Source organism: Heteronotia binoei, chromosome 5, assembly GCF_032191835.1.
Source record: "Heteronotia binoei isolate CCM8104 ecotype False Entrance Well chromosome 5, APGP_CSIRO_Hbin_v1, whole genome shotgun sequence".
In the NCBI taxonomy this organism is placed as follows: domain Eukaryota; kingdom Metazoa; phylum Chordata; class Lepidosauria; order Squamata; family Gekkonidae; genus Heteronotia; species Heteronotia binoei.
In genome coordinates this window covers 26,036,268-26,059,483 of record NC_083227.1, presented here as the reverse complement: position 1 = coordinate 26,059,483, position 23,216 = coordinate 26,036,268, and the positions used below count along the sequence as shown (strand labels likewise).

Below are 23,216 nucleotides of genomic sequence, written 5' to 3'. Positions count from 1 at the left end.
TCTTACTTGTCCACCCCAAGCACCAAGAATATAGAGCATCACTGCCCCAGACAGAGAGTTCCATCTATACCCTGTGGCTAAGAGCACCTTCTCAATCCCATGTTTCAGGCAAGGTTTTGGAGCTACAGGGTTTTCGAGCTTAGTGGCTGTGTGGGAAGACCTGCTCTGGAAAAGGGACAGAGGGTGGAGTGTATCCCTGCTGACTCTCCATCGGTACCATGGACCAGAGTTGTCCAACATACAGCCTGGGGGACGGAATTAGGCCATCCAGAGCTCTTATCCAACCAGTGAGCAACTGGTGTGAGACAGGAAAGACTGCAGGCTCCTTGGGAGGGGCGAGCAGGTGCACACAATGAGGTCTGTGTGTGGTCAAAGCTGCCAAGAAATGAAAGGAAGGGGAGGGATAAGGTATCCCTTGAGGGGGGGAAATCTAGTCTTGCATATGATTACATTTATTGGGGCTTTTGTGGATTTTCCAGTAAATCCATTGCTTTCACGCCTAGGAATCAATTGCTTTTGTTTGTATTTGAGTAAAAAATAACATTGTCAATTAGGTTTGCCTGTGTCATTTATAAAGTTGGTATCTCCAGTACCTGGCAATACATTTTATGACAAATGTAACATATATTTCAGACAAAGTAACATTTATTTCAGATCCGGCCCTTGGAACAATGAGTCTGAGGCCTCTGCTAAACTGTGGTATCCTTCTCTGCCAAGTAGCCAAGGTGGGAATTATGGGCATTATGAGGTACCTTGTGGGGCTTCGATCAGCACATCCCCCCAGGGCTGGCCCTAGACTGTCTGGCACCCTAGGCAAGGCTAATTTCTGGCACCCCAGCCCTGCATGGATAACATCCCTGAGTCGCATGGGGGTGCCCAATTTGGCACCCCCAGAAGGCTGACGCCCTAGGCAATCACCTAGTTTGCTTAGTGGCAGCGCCGGCCCTGCACACCCCTCTGCACCTCAATTCACCCTTTGCTGCCTTAGTGTCCTCTCTACTCTCTTCCCTAATCTCTGAACAGATGGTTAAATCATCAGTTTCCTCCTGTGGCCCTGTTTGCCTGGTCCATGTCCTCCTCAGCCCTTGGGAACCTCTCTGTTTAATGAAGCACCTATCTTTCCCCCCCCTTTCTGCCCCCACACCCACGTCCTACAGGTGGGACGGGCTTCCTTTCTCCCCTCTGTGCCTCAGAAGGCACCAGAGCCAAGACCCTGACCAGGGCTTGCTTTTTATTTTTTTTGTAGCAGGACCTCATTTGCTTGGCATCAAGGGATGTGGCCTGATATGCAAAAGAGTTCCTGCTGGGTTTATCCTACAAAAAAAGCCCTGTATGAAACAATGGTGATGTCAGGGGGTGTGGCCTAATGTGCAAATGAGTTCCTACTGGGTTTTTTCCTACCAAAAAAAGCCCGGGTAGTGGTTGGTGGCGACAGGAGCAGTAGTGAGGTGAGGTGTCGTAGCCTCCTCTCCACACAGCGCCAATCCGATAGCCTCCTGATCAGTGCTGGGGTAGCATGAGCCTAACCCAGCTGAATCTGGGACTGTAGCCAGCCTCGGACAGGCATCATTGTCTGGTGGTTCTGGTCCTCTCTGGCTGATTGGTGCCAGAAGAGGGGGGACCCTGCTTGACATGTGCCACAGGCTGTGTTCCCTCTATGCTGAGTTAGTGTAAGCTAGCTCACAGTTTTTGAGCCTCTGGCTCATACATTTTTGTCTTAGCTCATGAAAAATGTCCCCAGAGCAAACTAATTTATACAGCAGCTCACAACTTTAATGCCAGTAGCTCACAACTTTAATGCTAGTAGCTCACAAAGTAGAATTTCTCCTCGCAAGACTTCACAGCTTAGAGGGAACATTGGTCACAGGGTCCCCGAGAGCTCTCTCTCGTCCTCTGTGCTTTGGGTCCTGGAATGTGGGGGGGTTTGAGAGTCTCAGAGGTATCTCTGCTGAAATCTGTTTAGATTTCGTGTGCCCCAACAGAAAATACATGCAGGAACATGGCAAAGAACAACAGCACACTGTTGGAGAGAGCCGTGATTCATTGAGCGGCATTGATCAGCCATGTCCTCAAGACAGTGTACTAGCCTCTACCAACCCACAAGGACAGGATGCCTGAGAGACCAAGACAAAAATGGTGTCGGATTCCTGGGCTATATCATGGGCCACATTGTGGTGCAGAACAGGCCCCTCCCCAGTTAAATCCAGGCAGGGCTTTTTATGCAGAAAAGGCCCAGCAGGAACTCATTTGCATACTAGGACACCCCCAACACTTAATTTTATTCATACTCATTTGCATATTATGCCACGCAGTTCCAGCTGGCTTGTCGGGCGGTATGGCCTAATATGCAAATGAGTGGCTGCTGGGCTTTTTCTACAAAAAAGCCCTGTGCAAAACAGTGGTGACATCAGGGGGTGTGACCTAATATGCAAATGAGCCCCTGCTGGGCTTTTTCTACAAAAAAGCCCCGCGCGAAACAACGGTGACATCAGGGGGTGTGGCCTAATATGCAAATGAGTCCCTGCTGGACTTTTCTACAAAAAAGGCCCTGGAAACCAAAATGGGTTTATCAAGATACTGTTTCTCTTTTCAGGGATTAGTTGCAGTTTGTTCACTCTAAGGTTTAGTCTAAGCCAATCTGCCACAGCCTAGCCAGACAGCAATTTAGGATTTATAATGCCACAGAATCCAACCTGCAAAGTAGCCATTTATTCTCCAGGGGAACTGATCTCTGTTGTCTGGAATGAAGTTCTAATTCTGGGAGATCTCCAGGTCCCACGCAACCCTAGCCTGGGAGCAGCCACTGGGTGAGTTGATTTGTGTGACTCACCTAGGACTGGCCGCTTGATCCTGTTCAATAGCAGCCATGCCACGAACGTTAGTAAGGTGTACTGGTCAGAGCTTCATAAACCCCTACCAAAGCACAGAAAAAACAATTAATTGATGTCAGATACACAGGCCATTCCTTTTGGTTATTGCTCTCCTTTCAGATTTCTTAAAGACAGGCTAGCTGGCCATCTGACAGCAATGCCGATTCTGTGAACTTGGGCAGACCATGAGAGGGAGGGCAGGAAGGGTTGTATCAGCCCTTGGGTCGTTTCTCACACTCTCAGATAAATGCTGCTCACCAGTTTAGGGTCAGGCAGCAGTTTTTCTCCAGGTCAGTTTGGCCCAGGGATCCTAGAGATTTTTTGCCATCTTCTGGGCATGGAACAGGTCACTGGGGGCGTGCGGGGGGGGTATTTGTGAATTTCCTGCATTGTGTAGGGGTTTGGACTAGATGACCCTGGAGGTCCCTTCCATGATTCTGTGATCCTGGCTTCCCCACCCCTGGAACCTCTTTACCTGTTGGTTCTTGAGATGAGTTTGCACACAATAAGCCACACTTTGTAAAAGGAATTGAAGGTTTATAAAATGAACTAAGATTAATCAGCCATCAAGTACAGACTCATCATCATGTCTCAGTAACAAGAAAAATAACAAATTAACTGTACACTCCATACCAGAGTTGCAGATGACATCTCCTGAATATAACACAGCATAAAAATCCAAGCAACTGAGTCCCAATAGCATAGCCGCCATCTTATTTTGTTTGTTTGTTTAAGATTTCTAAACCACCCTCCCCCAAAGGGACAGGGCTCAAATACAATAAAAGATTAAAATCAACAAAATAATAATAATAAAAATACCCATAGCAGTCTATAACCCAATTATCCAAATCTATAACCCAATTATCCAGGTTGCCAATCCCCAGGTGGAGGCAGGGGATCCCCCGGTTTGGAGGCCGTCCCCCCACTTCAAAGCCATCAGAAAAGTGGAGGGAGGGAAATGTCTGCTGGACACTCCATTCCCTAGGGAGACGATTCCCATAGGCTATAATGGAGAATTAATTTGTGGTTATCTGGGGTTCAGGGGGGCTATTTTTTTGAGGACGAGGCACCGAATTTGCAACATAGCATCCAACGCCTCTCCTCAAAACACTCTCCAAATTTCGAAAGGATTGGACCAGGGGGTCCAATTCTATGAGCCCCATAAGAAGGTGCCCCTATCCTTCATTATTTCCAATGGAGGGAAGGCATTTAGAAGGTGCGCAGTCCCTTCAAATGTGATGGCCAGAACTCCCTTTGGAGCTCAATTCTGCTTGTCACAACTCTGCTCCTGGCTCCACCCCCAATGTCTCCTGGCTCCACCCCCAAAGTCCCCAGACAGTTCTTGAATTGGACTTGGCAGCCCTACCAATTATAGTCTTCTGCTCCATGGATTCAAGTGGGCTCTCCTGGCCACAAAGATCTTATTCCAGAGTAAGGCTGGTCTTTGCTTCTTCCAGAAGATGCTCGCTTCTGGCCCAACTCCCCCACCCCCATCGCGTTTAATGAAGCACACCGTTCATCTTCGTTCGTGTGCAGCAGGCAGACGCTGGGGATCGCGGTCTGCACCACTGAAAGGGTTAAACCGAAGGAGCTGTTTGCTAGAGATGCCGAGCGGGTTGAGGGGCGGGGAGCAGAATAGCGGAAAGACTCTTTTCCTGATTGGGGAGGGGGGCAGAGGAGGGTTTGCTTCTGAATTGCAAAAGAGAAGGGGGCCAGGCTTCCGATACGCTGCAGCAGGAAAGAGCTTTGCAGCCGGATCCAGGCAAGGTTTACTCACAAGTAAGTTATGACTCATGAGGGGGGGGAATAAGCCTTTAAATCTTGGAAGAGAGGAATGTTGGCGATCGCGTGTGCTTTTGAGGGGGGCGGGGTTTTGAAATGCTTCCAAAGTGTGGCTCTCTTAGGCGTGTGTTCATTTGTTAGCTGCCTCCAGGGCCAGATTAACAATTAGGCCAAGTAGACACTGGCCTAGGGGCCCCCCCACCATTTTTCACCCTGTTTGAAGCCCTCAGAGCCCCATGGCGCAGAGTGGTAAAGCTGCAGTACTGCAGTCTGAGCCCTCTGCTCACGAGTCGACCTCAGTTCGATCCCAGCGGAAGCTGGTTCAGGTAGCCGGCTCCAGGTTGACTCAGCCTTCCATCTTTCCGAGGTCGGTAAGAACATAAGAAAAACCATGTTGGATCGGTAAGAACATAAGAAAAGCCATGTTGGATCAGGCCAATGGCCCATCCAGTCCAACACTGTGTCACATAGTGGCCAATATATATGTGTGTATGCTTACAAGTCGACCTCAGTTCGATCCCAGCGGAAGCTGGTTCAGGTAGCCAGTTCCAGGTTGACTCTGCCTTCCATCCTTCCGAGGTCAGTAAAAACATGAGAGAAGCCATTTTGGATCAGGCCAATGGCCCATCCAGTCCAAGACTCTGTGTCACACAGTGGCCAGTATATGTGTGTGTGTGTGTATACATACACACACACATATATATAGACACGCACACACATATATATATACACACACTGTGGCTAATAGCCATTGATGGACCTCTGCTCCTTATTTTTATCCAATCCCCTCTTAAAGCTGGCTATGCTTGTAGCTGCCACCACCTCCTGTGGCAGTGAATTCCACATGTTAATCACCCTTTGGGTGAAGTACTTCCTTTTATCCGTTTTAACCTGACTGCTCAGCAATTTGATTGAGTGCCCACGAGTTCTTGTATTGTGAGAAAGGGAGAAAAGTATTTCTTTCTCTACTTTCTCCATCCCATGCATAATCTTGTAAACCTCTATCATGTCACCCCGAGGTCGACATTTCTCCAAGCTAAAGAGCCCCAAGCATTTTAACATGAAAGGGAAAGTGTTCCAAACCTTTAATCATTCTAGTTGCCCTTTTCTGGACTTTTTCCAATGCTATAATATCCTTTTTGAGGTGCGGTGACCAGAATTGTACACAGTATTCCAAATGAGGCCGCACCATCAATTTATACGGGGGCATTATGATACTGGCTGATTTGTTTTCAGTTCCCTTCCTAATAATTCCCAGCATGGCGTTGGCCTTTTTTATTGCAATCACACACTGTCTTGACATTTTCAGTGAATTATCTACCACGACCCAAAGTGCTCTAGGATAAACTTATCACCAGTCACAGGAGGCCAAGATCATAACTTCTGCCCTAGATTTTTAAAAAAGCCAAATAGAGATGCTTTATTTTCTGGAAGTACTGAACAGGTATATTTTTAAAAGCTCATTTGCGTCTAATCTAAACTGGGCTCCGCATCAAAAAGCTGTGAGAAACAAAATTAAACCCAGTACTGGGGGTATTTTGAGTTTCTTTTGAGCAAGAGGAAGGGAATATGTACCAGGGGCTGTTCAAATTTTTAATCTAAAAGTAATCCCTATTATGTATGGGCTGACAATAAGAATTAAGGTGGTCAGAATCTATTGACTTTCTACTTCTTTAGTTCCTTAGAATACTGCTAAATATACTATGTTGTGTTGCTGGTGCTGCTTTGCTTACAGTCAGCTATCATCAGAGGAGAGGGCATGGATACCTGCATTTAATTTAAAGTTTAATGTTACTTTTCTGCAGGGCTTTTTTTTTGGGTAGAAAAAGCCCAGCAGGAACTCATTTGCACATTAGGCCACACACCCCTGATGCCTAGCCAGCCAGAACTGCATTCCTGCTCAAAAAAAGCCCTGCTTTTCTGAGTCAACGGCTATTTGGCTTTATTGAAGGAAAATTCTTATCAATCATCATGGCTTAGGATCATGGACAAGAAATTATCTGCTATTCCTTTTACCACTGAATCTACCAAGGAATTGGGGCTCACCGAATCAGCAGTTACAAACTGGATAAGGCAGATTGATTCCAATAGTTCCATTCTTTGTACTTGATGAGTTTATTCTTCAAATACTTCTCCCTGATTCTCTTTCTTCCTGTACTTACCAACCTCGCCTGGTCTCCTCAGAGCTTTTACTCTGAATAAACAGTGGTTATGAGAGGATGCTTTTTGCATCTTCCCTACCCTGACAGAAACTTGTTCCCTTGATAAAATAGATTCAGTCTCTCATGTTCTATTGGAATGCCCTCTGTATTCTAATCTAAGATGCCATTTTATTCTACCGTGGCTGGCAAAGTTTGGTGTAGTGGTTAAGTGCGCGGACTCTTATCTGGGAGAACCAGGTTTGATTCCCCACTTCTACACTTGCACCTGCTGGAATGGCCTTGGGTCAGCCATAGTGCTGGCAGAGGTTATCCTTGAAAGAGCAACTGCTGTGAGAGTCCTCTCAGCCCCACCCACCTCACAGGGTGTCTGTTGTAGGGGAGGAAGATAGAGGAGATTGTGAGCCGCTCTGAAACTCTTGAGTGGAGGGCGGAATATAAATCCAATGTCGTCGTTGTCTTCTTCAAATTTCAGTTACTTTAATCCAGGCAGGGTGGTTCCCCCCCTACTCTCAGATCAAAATGATAACCTTGGATGTTTATTCCTTGTGTCTTTTGGGAAACAGAGATTATAAGAGGAATTTTAGATTGTTATACTGCTCAGAGCATTGAGTTATAGAGCTTTCATTGGACAAAAAAAAGGGGGAAAGCTTCTTATGTAATATCTCACAATGACATTAATCCTGATCTGCAAGCTACAAGGGTGATCTTTTTGATCCAGCACGCCAATCTAGGTTTTTTTGACTCGTGTTGGTGATGTACTTTTATTATCTTGGTTTCTTTCTCCCTTTCTGATACCTTCTCCTCTCCCTCTTCATAGCCACATGAGTAAAGGTACGTTTCTACAGTCAAAGGTGACACAAGAGAAAGGGAAACAGATGGAAGAGCGGGAACTGGAAGGACCTGGAATTGGCAAGAGAGCAAGGAAAGGCCCCCTTCTTCTCCGAGCTGGAAGTGGTGTTGGATTCTGGGAAAGACCAGTGCCGGAGATGTGTCATCAGGACACCATGACCTCCAATGAACATCACCACTGCTTCCGCCAGTTCCGCTACCATGAGGCTGATGAGCCCCGGAAAGTTTGCAGCCAGCTCCACAGACTTTGCAACCGCTGGCTGAAGCCAGAGAAGCACTCCAAGAAGCAGATCCTGGACCTGGTGATCTTGGAGCAGTTCTTGGACATCCTGCCACAGGAAATGCAACAGTGGGTCAGAGGATGTGGGCCAGAGACCAGTTGCCAGGCAGTGGCCCTGGCTGAAGGTTTCCTCCTGAGTCAGGCCGAGGAGGAGAGGCAGGCAGAGCAGGTGAGAGGATTTCATTCGTTTAGTTCAAGCAATGACCTTGTCCTAAGGCTTCCCTGCCAGATATTTATACCTTTAAAGAATTCACTCAGCTGGGAAGAAAATCAAACCCTGATTCTTAGCCCTGTGATTGAAGCAGCTCTGCTAGTCAATGCAGGGCAGAATAATCTGGGAGAGGGACAGAATCCATTTCCTTCTTCTCTTACTTCTCTCTCTTGCAGATGTGGGGATTATCTGTGAAGATGGAAAAGTTCTCTGAGGTGGAAGGAGTCCTGCTGGAGGAGGGGCAGAGGGAGCAGGCCTGGGATCATGCCCAAGATGTCCTCTCATGTGGTAAGGGTGCCTCATGCCTGTATGAGATTGTGACACTTTGTGAAGTTGTTGGATCAGGGCAGGAGAAAGAGGAAGTACTGCACACAATGCAGAATTCACTTCTGGGACTCAGGGCCAGAGGATGTAGTGGTTTCCTGCTAACTTGAAGGGGGATTAGACAAATTCCTGGAGACTAACTCCATTCTTATTCACATGAATTAAAATATTTCTGTCTCACCATCCTTCTGTTCGAGGGACTCAAGGCTGCTCAAAAAAGGAAAGGTAAACAAATCCAGTTGCAACTATTAGCCATGTTGAGTAAACGTTCTGGGGCATTGTAGGTTTGAAGACTCATTGCGCTCTCTCTCTCTCTCGGCTTGACTTCGCGAATGAAGATTTAAGAAGGGTGCAGTAGTCCACGTCTGCTGCAGGCTCGCTGGTGGCTGACAAGACCAATGCGGGACAGGCAGATCCGGCCACAGTGGCTGCAGGGAAAAGTTTGATTTGGGGTTGGTGCTGTAGCAGTGCGATTCTTCCTCAATCTCCTTTTGTCCTCAAGACCAGCTATGCATGCGTTCTCAAAGGAAGAGACAGCCTGGTGGATGGTGTGCCTCCATGCTTTGCAATCTGAGGCTAGGTCAGACCACTGGTGATGGTTGATGCGACAGGTGCCAAGGGATTTCTTCAAGGAGTCCTTGTACCTCTTCTTTGGTGCCCCTCTATTTCGATGGCCGGTGGAAAGTTCGCCATACAGAGCAATCTTGGGAAGGCGGTGGTTTTCCATCCTAGAAATATGCCCTGCCCAGCGCAGCTGCGTCTTCAACAGCAGTGCCTCGATGCTTGTAACCTCCGCCCTCTTGAGGACTTCAGTGTTGGTCACAAAGTCACTCCAGTGGATGTTGAGGATGGTGCGAAGGCAGCGCTGATGAAAGCGCTCAAGGAGTCGCAGGTGATGACGGTATAAAACCCATGATTCGGAGCCGTAGATGAGGGTTGTCATCACAACCGCTTTGTAAACATTGATCTTTGTGCCTTTTTTCAGATGCTTGTTGCTCCACACTCTTTTGTGCAGTCGGCCAAAGGCACGGTTTGCCTTTGCCAGCCTGTTGTCAATCTCCTTGTCGATCTTGGCATCTGAGGAGATGATGCACCCCAGGTAGCTGAACTGCTGGACTGTCTTCAGAACTGATTCACCCACAGTGATGCAGGGAGGGTGATAATCTTCCTGGGGTGCAGGCTGGTGGAGAACTTCTGTCTTCTTCAGACTAACTTCTAGGCCGAATAGCTTGGCAGCCTCTGCAAAGCAGGATGTCATATGCTGCAGAGCTGATACCGAGTGCGAGACGAGTGCAGCATCATCGGCAAACAGTAGCTCTCAGATAAGTTTTTCCATTGTCTTGGAGTGAGCCTTTAGTCGCCTCAGGTTGAACAGGCTGCCATCGGTGCGATAGCGGATGTAGACACCATCGTCATCATCTAGATCTACTGCGGCTCTTTGAAGCATCATGCTAAAGAAGATCGTAAAGAGAGTTGGCGCGAGAACGCAGCCTTGCTTTACACCTGTGCCTATTGGGAAGGGCTCCGAGAGGTCGTTGCAGTGTCTGACTTGGCCTCGCTGGTCTTCAGGTAGCTGGATGATCATGCTGAGGAACCTTGCGGGACATCCTAAACGTTCCAAGATTTGCCACAGGCCTTTCCTGCTAACGGTATCGAAAGCTTTGGTAAGGTTGACAAAAGTCACATATAGATCCTTGTTCTGTTCCCTGCATTTCTCTTGGAGCTGCCTGAGAACAAATACCATGTCGGTGGTGCTCCTGTTAGCTCTGAAGCCGCACTGGCTCTCTGGGAGGAGTTCTTCTGCAATGGTGGGCACCAGTCTGTTCAGGAGTATTCTGGCAAGGATTTTGCCTGCGATGGAGAGCAGGGTTATCCCCCGGTAGTTGGAGCAGTCTGACTTTTCCCCTTTGTTCTTGTGTAGAGTGATGATGATTGCATCGCGAAAGTCCTGTGGTAGTTTGCCTTGTTCCCAGCAGGTGACAAGTACTTTGTGAAGTGTGCTATGTAGTACTGTGCCCCCATGCTTCCAGATCTCTGGTGGGATTCCATCAACTCCCGCTGCCTTGCCACTTTTCAGTTGCTTGATGGCTTTAACAGTCTCTTCTAGGGTGGGGATCTCATTCAACTCTGTTTTCACTGGTTGAAGTGGGGTGAGGTGGATTGCTGAATCTTGAACTACGTGGTTGGCACTGAAGAGAACCTGAAAATACTCCGACCACCAGTTCAGTATGGATGCCTTGTCTGTGAGGAGCACTTGGCCGTCTGCACTACGCAAGGGACTCTGAGCCTGATATGATGGGCCATATACTGCCTTCAGGGTTTCGTAGAACCTCCTTAAATCACCAGTGTCTGCACACAGCTGGGTTCTCTCTGCAAGCTTGGTCCACCACTCGTTCTGAATGTCTCGAAGCTTGCGCTGGAGGTTGCTACATGCAGCACGAAAGATTGCTTTTTTCCCGGGACAGGAGGGCTAAGCAAGATGTGCTTGGTAGGCAGATCTCTTTTTCGCTAGTAGTTCTTGGATCTCTTGATTGTTCTCGTCAAACCAGTCCTTGTTCTTCCTTGTGGAGAACCCGAGGACTTCTTCAGAGATCGACAGGATGGTAGTTTTTAGGTGTTCCCAGAGTGCTTCTGGAGAAGGGTCTGTGGGGCAACTGGGGTCCTCAATTCTTGACTGGAGTTTTGCCTGGAAGGCAGCTTTAACTTCGGCTGACTGAAGGCTGCCAACCTGAAGCTTCCTTCGAGGGATACCTCCTCTCCTGGGTGTGGGTTTAAAGTGAAGACGGAGATTGCAGCGTACAAGATGATGATCCGTATGACATTCCGCACTGGGCATTACTCGGGTGTGTAAGACATCTCGAAGGTCTCTCTGGCGCACCAGAATGTAGTCGATAAGGTGCCAGTGCTTGGACCGTGGGTGCATCCAGGTTGTCTTCAGGCTGTTCTTCTGCTGAAAGATAGTGTTGGTGATGGTGAGCTGGTGCTCCGTGCAGAATTCTAGCAGGAGGCGCCCGTTATCATTGCAGTTGCCAATGCCGTGTTTGCCAAGTACTCCTTTCCAGGCTTCCGAGTCTTTACCTACTCTGGCATTGAAGTCGCCAAGGATGATCACCTTGTCCTCTGTAGGGGTCTTCCGTACGAGGTTGCATAGATCAGCATAGGACTTGTTCTTTTCTGCAGGATCTGCTTGAAGGGTTGGGGCATACACACTGAAGAGTGTTGCATGCTGCTTGTTTTGAAGTGGGAGGCGCATGGACATGATGCGATCTGAGTGACCTGTTGGCAGGTTTTTGAGTTTGGAGGCAATGGAGTTCCTGACCATGAAGCCAACGCCAGAAAGGCGGCTCTCAGCCTTTGACTTACCCGACCCGTAGAGGGTATAGCCAGCACCATGTTCTTGAAGACTACCTTCCTCAGGGAAACGGACCTCACTGAGAGCTGCTATGTCAATATTCAACCTGAGAAGTTCGTGGGCAACTAGAGCAGAGCGTCGTTCAGGGCGACCACTGTCTACTGTGTCAAGCATGGTTCTGATGTTCCAACACGCAAGCTTTAGTCTTTGCACACTTTGTGAGGCAGGTGCATGCCTTTTCCTTGTTGTTATTTTTTGACCGCAAGTAAGGATGCCCATTGATCGTGGCTAGCCAACTGGGGTGGGGGAGACGAGCTTTGTTTAGGCCACCTTTTCTAGGCCCCTCTCCGTGTGGAGCAAGCAGTGCTGTCCCTAGATAAGGCTGCTTGGTCGTTCAGGGTGCTGCCGAAAAATGCTTTCGTCTCCGGGTCAGCATCAGGCGACCAATACCCTGAACCGCCTACATGCAGGATTGGGACTGCGGCTTCCAGTGGCATCTTCCACCTGCCGTTTCGCCCCTTGCCCATCGCTGCAGGACTTGGTGTGTTGTGGGTTGTGGATGTAGATTTGCCCTTCAGGCCTGCGCAGAGGAATTTTTAGGTGAAGCACAGTGTGCGCGGTACTGGCTCCACCCTTTCACCTTGGGGTCATCTGCCATGGCCCAGTAAGCCGGGACGCCGGCAGCGAGTCCTCCAGGTGGTAGGTGTTACATTAACGAGCTCTATCTGCCCAGGTTTGATGTTAGAGTTTTCCTTCTCTTGGCTGGCAAGGTTGGTGAGCCCAGCTTGCCCATCCGGTTATACCACCGGACATTTGGTCGCACCATGACGTGGCAAACTCTGTGATAAACGGGGGGGACCAGCAGGAAGGTGTTGCCACGGATGCAGTAATGCAGGAGAGGCCATTGCAGTGACCATCTGCCAGGCATAGTCGGACAGTGACCACGCGGCGTCCACTACACTGGGAAAGGAGAGGCTATGTATTGCGCATACACTTTCCCTGGGGGGGCAGGATACCCAAGAGGGAGCCCACCCCTCCCCCCCACTCATTGCTAGAGGACAATAATTAGGCTTTTGTGCCCCTACATGAATGTTCTCCGGGGACAGCTGGAAGGCCACGACAAATAGGATACTGGACTAGGGATGCCAGGCTATGTCTTTCTGCCCCTAATATAAACCTTTTAAAGCCCTTAACAGCCTAGGACCAGCATATCTAAGGGACCGCCTCTCCCCATATACCCCCTGAAGAACTCTACACTCTGCTGAGCAACATCTTCTGGTTGTCACCTGCTCAAAGGATGTCCACTTAGCCTCAACTAAGGCCAGAGCTTTTTCTGTCCTGGCCCCTGCCTGGTAGAACAAGCTCCCGTTAGAGATTCAGGCCCTTCAGAGCCTGCTGCAATTCCACAGAGCCTGTAAAATGGATCTGTTCTGCCAGGCCTTTAGTTGAGGCGGTGGGCATCACCAACCATCAATATTGCCTCCCTGCCACATCCCGGCCCCCTCGGGAGTAGTGCTTGACTACGACTACTTTATTCATTGTTCCTGTCTAGCCAGGGATTAGGTTTTTGAAATGGTCACCATCTGAATTTTTTAATTCATGAATTTTAATTAGTAAATCCCATCAGACCATTGTATTTGCATTTGTGGCTCACAAACCATTGAGAACCTCCCCCATTGTATTTTATCTTGCCTGCTGTACTAGAGATAAAATTTTGGCTGGAATTTTATTTACTATAAATGTGTATTCTGAAAATGAGAAGATTATGTAGTTATCAGATATAGATGAATTCGTATCCTATAGAGTTGCTCTTTTTGCTTTTGCTGTTAGGAAGATCAGAGCCAGAGCAGTCTCGTAAGGGTTAACCTGTAGACCAGTTTATCTCATTCCTATCTTATTGTCTAATTTTATCATTTTATTCATGCGATTGTAGTTTTAGTTTTAAGGTATTTTTAGTTTTAAGGCAGTTTTAAGGTATTGTTTGTTGCACTTGAAAGTTTTGCAAACTTGTTATGGCCTATGGCTAATACAATAAAATTTGATTGCTATTATTTAGTAACCTGGTTTGTTTGGTTTTATGCTTAGTTAGTTGTTTTAGAAATATTTAATTTATTTTATTTGATGTGGCCTTCCCTGAGCCCATTTGGGGAAGGCAGGACAGAAATGTGAAGAAGTAAATAAATAAATACGTACTGGTCCTGTCCTCTGCTGCCAGAAGAAACAGCTTCCTTCCTGCCTCTAAGTGACATCCTTTCAAATACTCCAAGAGAGCAATAATGCCCCCCCTCACTCCCACATGCTTTGGGGGTGGGGCATGAGGTGAATATGATGCCAGAGCCACAAGACATAAACAAAGATTACACATGTCTTTATAAAAATGCTTAATACTTTATTTGCACAGAAAAAATAAAATACATATGCATGTAGTACACGACCATGCTAGAAGGAGACTTTTAAAAAAGCGGGGGGGGGGGGATAATAGTCCCCATAAGACCAGCATAGGGAAAGGTCATTTTTTGGCACCAGTGGGAGAAGGAAACACCCATGTACCACATAAGTCACTGACCACCATTTGCATCATTATGCATTTCTCTTTGCCTTGACACCATGGACAGTAAACACAGCTCCTACAGGAGTTATGAAACTTAGAGGGAATCCTGCACAGCCCTCTTTAATTCCATCCCAGTGGCTCCCTTGGCTCCTGTGTTCTCTCTCCCCATTCCAGGTCTCTGGGGCCACTTCTGTGGTAGAGGAGAAAAGCTTGCAAACCTGCTTATTTACCCCTCCTTCCCTGCTTCATACTCGGTGGAAATAGTCATTTACCTATGGATATATGCTCAGAGGCTGACTGAGGTCCCAGTGCTAAACACACTTACTTGATAGTAAGCCTGGATTAAGTTTCTCCTTGACCTCTGGGAGCTGCACAATATGTGTGAAAGAGCCACAGTTTGGCTACCCCTGGTCTAGGCTAACACTTTTCCTTCTTTTGTCTCCCTTGCAGGCAGAGATTCTCTTTTGCCTCTCCCACAACTTATTAAAAAGTGTTTAAAATGTGTTTATTATACACAGGGCAAGGTTTCACAACCCTGAGAAGGGGATATGTGAAGCAGGATTCAAACAAGAAAACAAACTAGGAAGTTGAGGCTAATACCCCTTCTTTCGATTTCCTTTCCTTTACAGGTCATGAAGAGATACTGTCGAACTATCATCTTTGCAGAGGTGTGGAAACAGACACTCCAACAGGCATCCAGGTAGAGGAGATGTGTGGAGGAAAGCCTGCCCGCCCCCTCCTCAGGGAAGCTTTTGCTCCTGCAGTTGCTGCTGAGGTATATGAGTAAGAGATGCTCTGAAGGCCACTCCCTTTACCCATGCCAAGTTCTACATCCTGCACCCTCCCAGAATGCCCCGTCTAGTTCTGCATTCTCTACCTGGCGGGATCTCTGACAAGGGACTCCGCTTTTCCTTTCAGAGTCTCTTTTCCTTTGAGGAGGTGGCCATGCATTTCACCGAGGCAGAGTGGGCCCTGCTGGATCCAAACCAAATTGCTCTCTACAGGGAAGTCATGCTGGAGAACTATGGGAGCGTGGCCTTCCTGGGTAAGGCTTTTTCATAGGTGCCAAAGGTGCAAATTGTTACCATTGGGTTGAGTCATGAATCAAAAGACTGAACAGTAATATGTCATTTTGAGGCCTACCTGGCAACTTGCTTCCCACTCGAGGCCTCCCGGACTTGGGATGGCAGCAAAAGTGATTTTCATCCTGGCCAGGGGGAGCAATCAGATAAGCCTGGCTGGCCCAGGGGCAACTGAAGCCAGTGTTGTGGCTATCCCTCAAGCCAGTGGTCCCCAACCCTTTTGGCACCAGGGACAAGTTTTGCTGCCACGGCCCACCCTAGGGTTGCCAAGTCCAATTCAAGAAATCTGGGGACTTTGGGGGTGGAGCCAGAAGCAAGGGTGTGACAAGCATAATTGAATTCCAAAGGGAGTTCTGGCCATCACATTTAAAGGGACCGCACACTTTTTAAAATGCCTTCCTTCCATAGGAAATAATGAAGGATAGGGGCACCTTCTTTTGGGGCTCATAGAATTGGACCCCCTGGTCCAATCTTTTTGAAACTTGGAAGGTATTTTGGGGAGAGGCACTGGACACCATGCTGCAATTTTGGTGCCTCTACCTCAAAAACAGCCCCTCCAGAGCCCCAGATACCCACGTATCAATTCTTCATTATTCCCTAAGCCACCTAAGACTTACTGTCATTGGGATGGCGCTTGAATCGAAATACTGAATAGCAACAAGGCTCTTTTTGTAGCAGGAACTCCTTTGCATATTAGGCCACACACCCTTGATGTAGCCAATCCTCCTGGGAGCTTACGGTAGGACCTGTAATAAGAGCTCTGTAAGGTCTTGGAGGATTGGCTATAAAAGGGGTATGTGGCCTAATAGGCAAAGAAGTTCCTGCCACAAAAAAAGCCCTTACACTGTCTTGATGCCTGTCCTACTACTTGCCCATGGGTAACTGAGGCCATTGTTGTAGTCATTAATAATAATAATATGTTTATTTTTATATCCCGCCCTCCCCCGCCACAGGCAGGCTCAGAGCAGTTCACAGAGTATGGTGAATACCATGTTTACAGTAAAATACAATCATATAAAACAGTTAAAATATAATTAACTTTCATATATAAATTAAGTTAAAAGTTAAATAAACAATTGTTAACAAGGTGCTACCGTTCAGAATACATACAAGATGGCTAGATGTCATTTTAGCTGGGTTCCATCTCAAAAGCGAGCTGAAAGAGGGCAGTTTTACAGGCCCTGCGAAACTGATTCAAGTCATTACCCAACCCAGAGAAGGCATCTTGACTTATGTTGGGGCTGAGACTCTGAAAGAGGCCAGATCCTTATTTCTTTGTTGCCAGCCTCTATAATATGCCCTCCCCAGTGGATCGGATTATGGTCATCCACTCTGACTGTGATCTGGAAGGGATCCCTCCCCTTTAACTGGTTGGGATTGTGGGCTTTGATCTTGACCATATTTCTGTCCTTTCAGAAGGATTTTCCCGCTTCCTTGTATTTCTTTCCTTCCTCATACAAGAATGATCAAGAATGAGCCAGTTTGGTGTAGTGGTTAAGTGTGTGGACTCTTATCTGGGAAAACCGGGTTTGATTCCCCACTCCTCCACTTGCAGCTGCTGGCATGGCCTTGGGTCAGCCATAGCTCTGGCAGAGGTTGCCCTTGAAAGGGCAGCTGCTGTGAGAGCCCTCTCCAGCCCCACCCACCTCACAGGGTGTCTGTTGTGGGGGAGGAAGGTAAAGGAGATTGTGAGCCACTCTGAGACTCTTCGGAGTGGAGGGCGGGATATAAATCCAATATCTTCTTCTTCTTCTTCTCTGTGCCAAAGAAGACAGAGACTACACTGGAGACAGACAGAGGCTTTGCATTAGAAGAAAGGCTAGAGAGTTTCTCAAGGAGATCTCAAGAGAGTATTTCCTTTGCAGATGAACTGTCTGAGAGTGGGTATCCTTCCGAGTTATGTCCAGGGAACAGGCAAGGAATAGAAATGGAGGTTCCCCTTCACTTCTTAGCAACTCTTAGTTTGGTTGAATTATAAAGTCTTCTGGGTAAGGAGGGAGGGAGGCTTCCTGGGGTCTGAAATCTGGGAGGCTTGTAAGCTCCTTCTACAGTTTGAGATACCCCTCCAGCTTCCAAATAAGTAGGGCTTTTTTTTTGTAGCAGGAACTCCTTTGTATATTAGGCTACACCCTCCTGACGTAGCCAATCCTCCAAGGGCTTATAGTAGGCCCTGTAAAAAGAGCCCTGTAAGCTCTTGGAGGATTGGCTACATCAGGGGGGTGTGACCTAATATGCAAGGCGTTCCTGCTACAAAAAAAGCCCTGCAAATCAGAGAACATGAATACTTTTAATGAGTCTGCCTTAACAAAATGTTCAAATACCCTAAGGTTATAGTGACAGAATTACTAATATTCATTAATAATTGCAGTAATTAAGTTCATTCAATTAATTTAATAGAATAAACAAGCACAATTCTTTGCATCCTTCAAAATGTTGCTATACCAGTATTGCGCCTTGTAAAAGTCCTTGTTGAGGTCTGTCCTTTTCTTAACAAAAAACTTGCTCCTGGAGGGGGGGAGGGGAAATCCTCTTATGAATATTTTCACAATTATTAAATAGTTCACAGTGACTGGAATCCAGAGGGACAGGTTGTCAACTTCTAGCCACCTGCTTCAAGGCTTTAATCAACAAGGGATATTCTACAGTTTCAAATTATTACAAATATCAGTCCTTCAGGAAAAAAAATTCATATGGGCAGGGCTTTTTTTGAGCAGGAATGGAATTCTGGCTGGCTTGTTGTTAGGAGTGCGGCCTAATATGTAAATGAATTCCTGCCAGGCTTTTTCTACAAAAAGGCCCTGTGTGAATCAATGGTGGCATTGGAGGTGTGGCCTAATATGCAAAGAGCTCCTGCTCCGCTTTTTCTACAAAAAAAGCCCTGCATATGGGACAAAACCGTCTCAAAACTGGCACATGCTCAGATAAGTCTGGAAGTTCAGATTTAGCTGTAGTAAGAATATAAAACAAACTTTAGTGAAGGAGCTGGCTGGGAATAAAGTGTGACCAGCAACTCAGTTTTTTGGAGAAAGAAGTTCTCATGAAGGAAATGCACATCCATTAATGAAGAGTGTCTGATTGTCAGCTTGGTTTCCAGTATGAGTGCTGATTGGACCTCTCTCTCTTTTTTAATTCTGACAGGGGATGTACAGGAGACAGTTGGAGAATTCCAGGGGTTCTCTCTCCAAGCTGCCAAGAATGAAGGTGCTGAAGGAAACTTCAGGGATGGAGATGAACCACAAAAAGAGGAAGGAAACTATACAGAGAAGAGAAGGGATAAGGACATTACTTGCCAAAGAGCGGATGTATGTGAAAACTTAGTCCAAGAAGAAAGATCAGCAAACAAAAGAAGGAACAAAAGCCTCCATCTTCACCTGAGAATCTGCTCCAGGGAAAAAGAAAATGAAGGTGTGGCCTTTGGAAAGACTTTCAGTGAGAGCATGAAAAATATTTCCCAGAAACAAATTCCCTCAGGAGAGAAACTATATAACTGCTTGGAGTGTGGAATGAACTTCTCAGTTCAAACTCAATACAATATCCATTTGCAAAGGCACAATGGAAAAAAGACTCATCAATGCTTGGAGTGTGGACAGAGTTTCCTTTGTGGAGCACAGCTCCTTACACATCAAAGAACACATACGGGAGAGAAAGCACATAGCTACTCAGACTGTGGGAAGAGCTTCTCACCGAAATCACACCTTGTTCAACACCAAAGGATTCATTCAGGAGAGAAGCCATTTATCCGCTCACAGACTGGAAAGACATTCTCTGGAAGAAGAAGGGGTAGTTCATATATTCCAAAGCACAGTACAAGGAAAGGAAGTAAATGCTTTCGGTGTGAAAAGTACTTCAAATACAAATCACAGCTCCTTATGCACCAAAGTGTACACACAGGGGAAAAACCTTTTGAATGTTTAGAGTGTGGAAAGAGATTTGGTCGAATTGGCACTCTTGAACAGCATCAAAGAATCCACACAGGGGAGAAACCTTTCGCCTGCTCAGAGTGTGGAAAGAGATTCAGTCGTACTGACACTCTTCAACAGCATCAAAGAATCCACAGAGGGGAGAAACTTTTTGAATGCTTAAAGTGTGGGAAGAGATTCAGTCAGATCGGTACTCTTCAACAGCATCAAATAATCCACACAGGAGAAAAACCTTTTGAGTGCTCAGAGTGTGGAAAGAAGTTCAGTTGGAGTGGCAGTCTTCAACAGCATCTAAGAACTCACAGAGGTGAGAAGCCTTTTGAATGCTCAGAGTGCGGAAAGAAATTCAGTCAGATGGGCCATCTTCAGCAGCATCAAAGAATCCACACAGGAGAAAAACCTTTTGAGTGCTCAGTGTGTGGAAAGAAATTCAATCGGAGTGGCAATCTTCAGCAGCACCAAGGAACACATATACGGGAGAAACGTTTTGAATGCTCTGAGTGTGGAAAGAAATTCAGTTCAAGTGGCAATCTTCAGTGGCATCAAAAAACCCACACAGGGAAGAAATCTTTGGAATGCTCTGAGTGTGGAATCAAATTCAATCAGAGTGGCCATCTTCTTGAACATCTTAGAACTCACACAGGGGAGAAACCATTTGAATGTTCAGAGTGTGGAAAGAGATTCAGTCAGAGTGGCAATCTTCAACAGCATAAAAGGACCCACACAGGGGAGAAACCTTTTGAATGTTCAGAGTGCAGAAGGAGATTTAGTGAGAGTTCTACTCTTCAACGGCATCTAAGAACTCACACAAAGGAGAAACCTTTTGAATGTTCAGAGTGTGGAAAGAAATTCAGTCGGAGTTGCACTCTTCAACAGCATCAAAGAACCCACACAGGGGAGAAACCTTTTGAGTGCTTGGAATGTGGAAAGAAATTCAGTTCGAGTGGCACTCTTCAACAGCACCAAAGAACCCACACAGGGGAGAAACCTTTTGAATGCTTGGAATGTGGAAAGAAATTCACTTTGAGTGGCAATCTTCAACAGCATCAAAGAATCCATACAGGGGAGAAACCTTTTGAATGCACAGAGTGTGGAAAGAGATTCAGTCAGAAAAGCACTCTTCAACAACATCAACGAAACCACACAAAAGAGAAACCTTTTGAATGCTCAGAATGTGGGAGAAGGTTTAGTCGGAGTTACATTCTTCAGCAGCATAAAAAAATCCATACTGGGGAGAAACCTTATGAATGCTCAGAGTGTGGAAAGAGATTCAGTCAGCATGGCAATCTTCAAAAGCATCAAAGAACTCACACAAGGAGAAATCATGTAACTGCTTAGCCTGTGAAAAGGACATTTTTCTTATTATGTACCTAAAAGAAAACTGATGACCATAGAAATGGCTAACCCCGTGTCAACTCTTGCAAAGAATTTGTATCAGCCCAGAAACCTTACCCTCACCAGGAAGAAACTATGAATATTGGATTGTGGAAATAAATTTAGCCATGATTGAAGATCCAAATAGATCTCACAGGAAAGAAATAAAGGATGTGCTCTGAGGGTGAAGGGAGAGTGAAGAACAGGTCATATCTCCTTAATCACTGAGGAGTCCACACAGGAAAGGCACCTTATCAGTGCTCAGTGTGTGGCAAGAGCTTAAGGTAGAGATCCAATCTGCATGTTAAACAAAGAAGGGCCTTTTTAGTGGTTGCCCTCCTCTGTGAAGCTTGCTGCTTCAGGATATCTGTGAGTTAACTCTATCTAACATCTGCCAAACTGGCCAAAACATTTCTCTACCATATCCTGTAACAAAATAGACAAGTTGAGGGCAGAAGATACCTACAATTTCTCTGCAACTGGTATAAAAGTAGTGTGAGCAGCTGGTGTCCCCAATTTACACACACAAAAATATCTGATAAGGAATTCTAGAGAGGCATCCCCCGATCCTAATCCCTCGCCAGTTCAACCTGCTATCAGCTTTTGGTGGGTCTCTCCACTAATAAGCCCAAAAAGTTCTGGCAATAGGATTAATTCAGATTGAAATATTGTTGTCCCCTTCCAACCCAACATCTTAAGTTCAAAGGGTCAGTCACCCCGCCCCCCAACAACATTGTGGAAATGAGCAGGTATCCTTGGTGTTCATGGGCAAACACTATGGGACACAAGTTCCCCAAATCCAGTTGAACTCCCCCTGCCCCGATTCTCCCAGAAAGAATCAGGAAGAAGCAAAATTCCTTCCTCCTGTTCTGCGCTCCAAGAGCTGGACATGACCTGGAGTAAGACCTTCGTCCAGTGCTCAGTCCTATTCCCCACCACTAACTTATCACGGCCCCACCTTGAATTCCTTCATTGAGATTGCACCTTTATTAAGGATTCTGAGAAAATTTTATTTTCATCTCACTCTGTATTAAGGTTGCTGACAGGCCTAAAGGGAGAAAAAATCCTGCCCCATTTACGGAAGCTGTGTGTGTGGAAATGGGGAGCTGAAGATGTAAATAACATCCCAAGAAACCTCTGTTAATGGAACAGCACACTTTTTCCCCTCTGGGCAGTTGACAATCCTAAATTAAATCAAAAATGTTCAGCTATAGGAAACAGTATGATTTTGGTAATCATGAATACTTGGTCAAAATATATGTCATCAGTAATCAATAAAATCTGCAAAAAATGAACCTCAGTTAAGAAAGGATTATATATTATTATAGAGGTTATTATTTTTACCAGACAATTCAGATTTTGGATTTTGCTTGCTTTGTGGGTTTTTTTTAAAAGTTGGGCTTCATTAAATGTTTCAAAGGTTAGTGAGGTACGCCTTCTTAAATTATGTATATAGCTGTAAGACCAATTTTCCTGCAGATGCTCAAAATGGGCACCTTGTGCCACGAATGATCCCGAAAAAATATAATAAAGACTGAAGTACCACCAGCCCCTGGGTTTAAACATCTGGATTTAGGTTCCTTCTCAATCCATATGTGTTCTGGGACAGCAGGAGGGGGTGGAGAGTGTCCCTGCTGACTCTACATTAATACTGTAGACTGCCAGGTATCTTAAGATGGTCACTGGGGACCTCATCCTCTGGTGATTCTGGTCCTATCTGGCTGATTGGACCTAGAAGGGATGCTAAAATACCCCTGGTTGACATGTGCCACAGCATCCCAAAGGGCTCTCATCCTCCAAGCTTTGGATTCTGGAATGTTCTGAAGGACTTTGAAAGTCTAAGAAGTGTCTCTGCTGGAGTCCTCAAATGTGGGGCTCCTAGAGGCGTTGGACAAGGTTTCTTTCCAGTGTCTTCTGCTTCTTTCAAACAGGGGCCTGGCTCTATGGTTTTCTCAAGAGCAGGAAGGATTACCAAGCAATGCTGAGCAGACAGGGCCGGCCTTGCCACTAGCCAAACTGGGCGCTGGTCTTCTAGGGGTGCAAATTGAGTGATGTTATCAGTGCAGGGTGGGGTGCCAGAAGTTAGCCTTGCCTAGAGTGTCAGACAGTCTATGGCTGGCCTTGTGAGTGGAGTCACACCTTTCCAGCCCCATTGCAATACATTTTCCTTTGGACTGTACTGTTAAAGTCTGACAGAGATGTAGAGTGAGAAAACTTTCTAGTACTTTATCTTCCCACTAAAAGGCTTCCCTTTCTGAAGCTTTCTTGTTTTCTAAAATTGATAGTGCATATGAGTACCATTGCCAATACAATATTAAATCAGTCTGGCAGTTTTCAAATAGTATAGTATATTGTAGCCTAGTATTAAGGTGGAGTGTCAACTTTCAAGCTAGACTTGGTTGACAGAGAGCAGTTATTGCAGCTGCATTAATTTTTAACTCCAGCAGTTGTACTGCACC

General features: G+C 46.3%; 1 protein-coding gene across 1 annotated transcript; it reads left to right on the top strand.

Moving 5' to 3' along the window:
- Positions 1-4,587: 4,587 nt before the first annotated feature.
- On the top strand, positions 4,588-22,066 carry LOC132571223 (zinc finger protein 420-like). The gene is made up of 6 exons (XM_060237946.1): positions 4,588-4,649; positions 7,666-8,112; positions 8,331-8,442; positions 15,011-15,081; positions 15,300-15,426; positions 18,602-22,066. The coding sequence occupies exons 2-6, from the start codon at positions 7,690-7,692 to the stop codon at positions 20,719-20,721; spliced, it is 2,853 nt and encodes a 950-aa protein (XP_060093929.1). The 5' UTR covers positions 4,588-4,649; positions 7,666-7,689; the 3' UTR covers positions 20,722-22,066.
- Positions 22,067-23,216: the final 1,150 nt, after the last annotated feature.

What these genes read in the sequence shown, in the direction of transcription:
- LOC132571223 (XM_060237946.1), top strand. Translation starts at nt 7,690, where the DNA reads ATGGAAGAGCGGGAACTGGAAGGACCTGGAATTGGCAAGAGAGCAAGG. An exon ending in AGGAGAGGCAGGCAGAGCAG is followed by an intron (nt 8,113 to 8,330) that starts GTGAGAGGATTT and finishes TCTCTCTTGCAG; the next exon opens with ATGTGGGGATTATCTGTGAA. An exon ending in ACACTCCAACAGGCATCCAG is followed by an intron (nt 15,082 to 15,299) that starts GTAGAGGAGATG and finishes TTTTCCTTTCAG; the next exon opens with AGTCTCTTTTCCTTTGAGGA.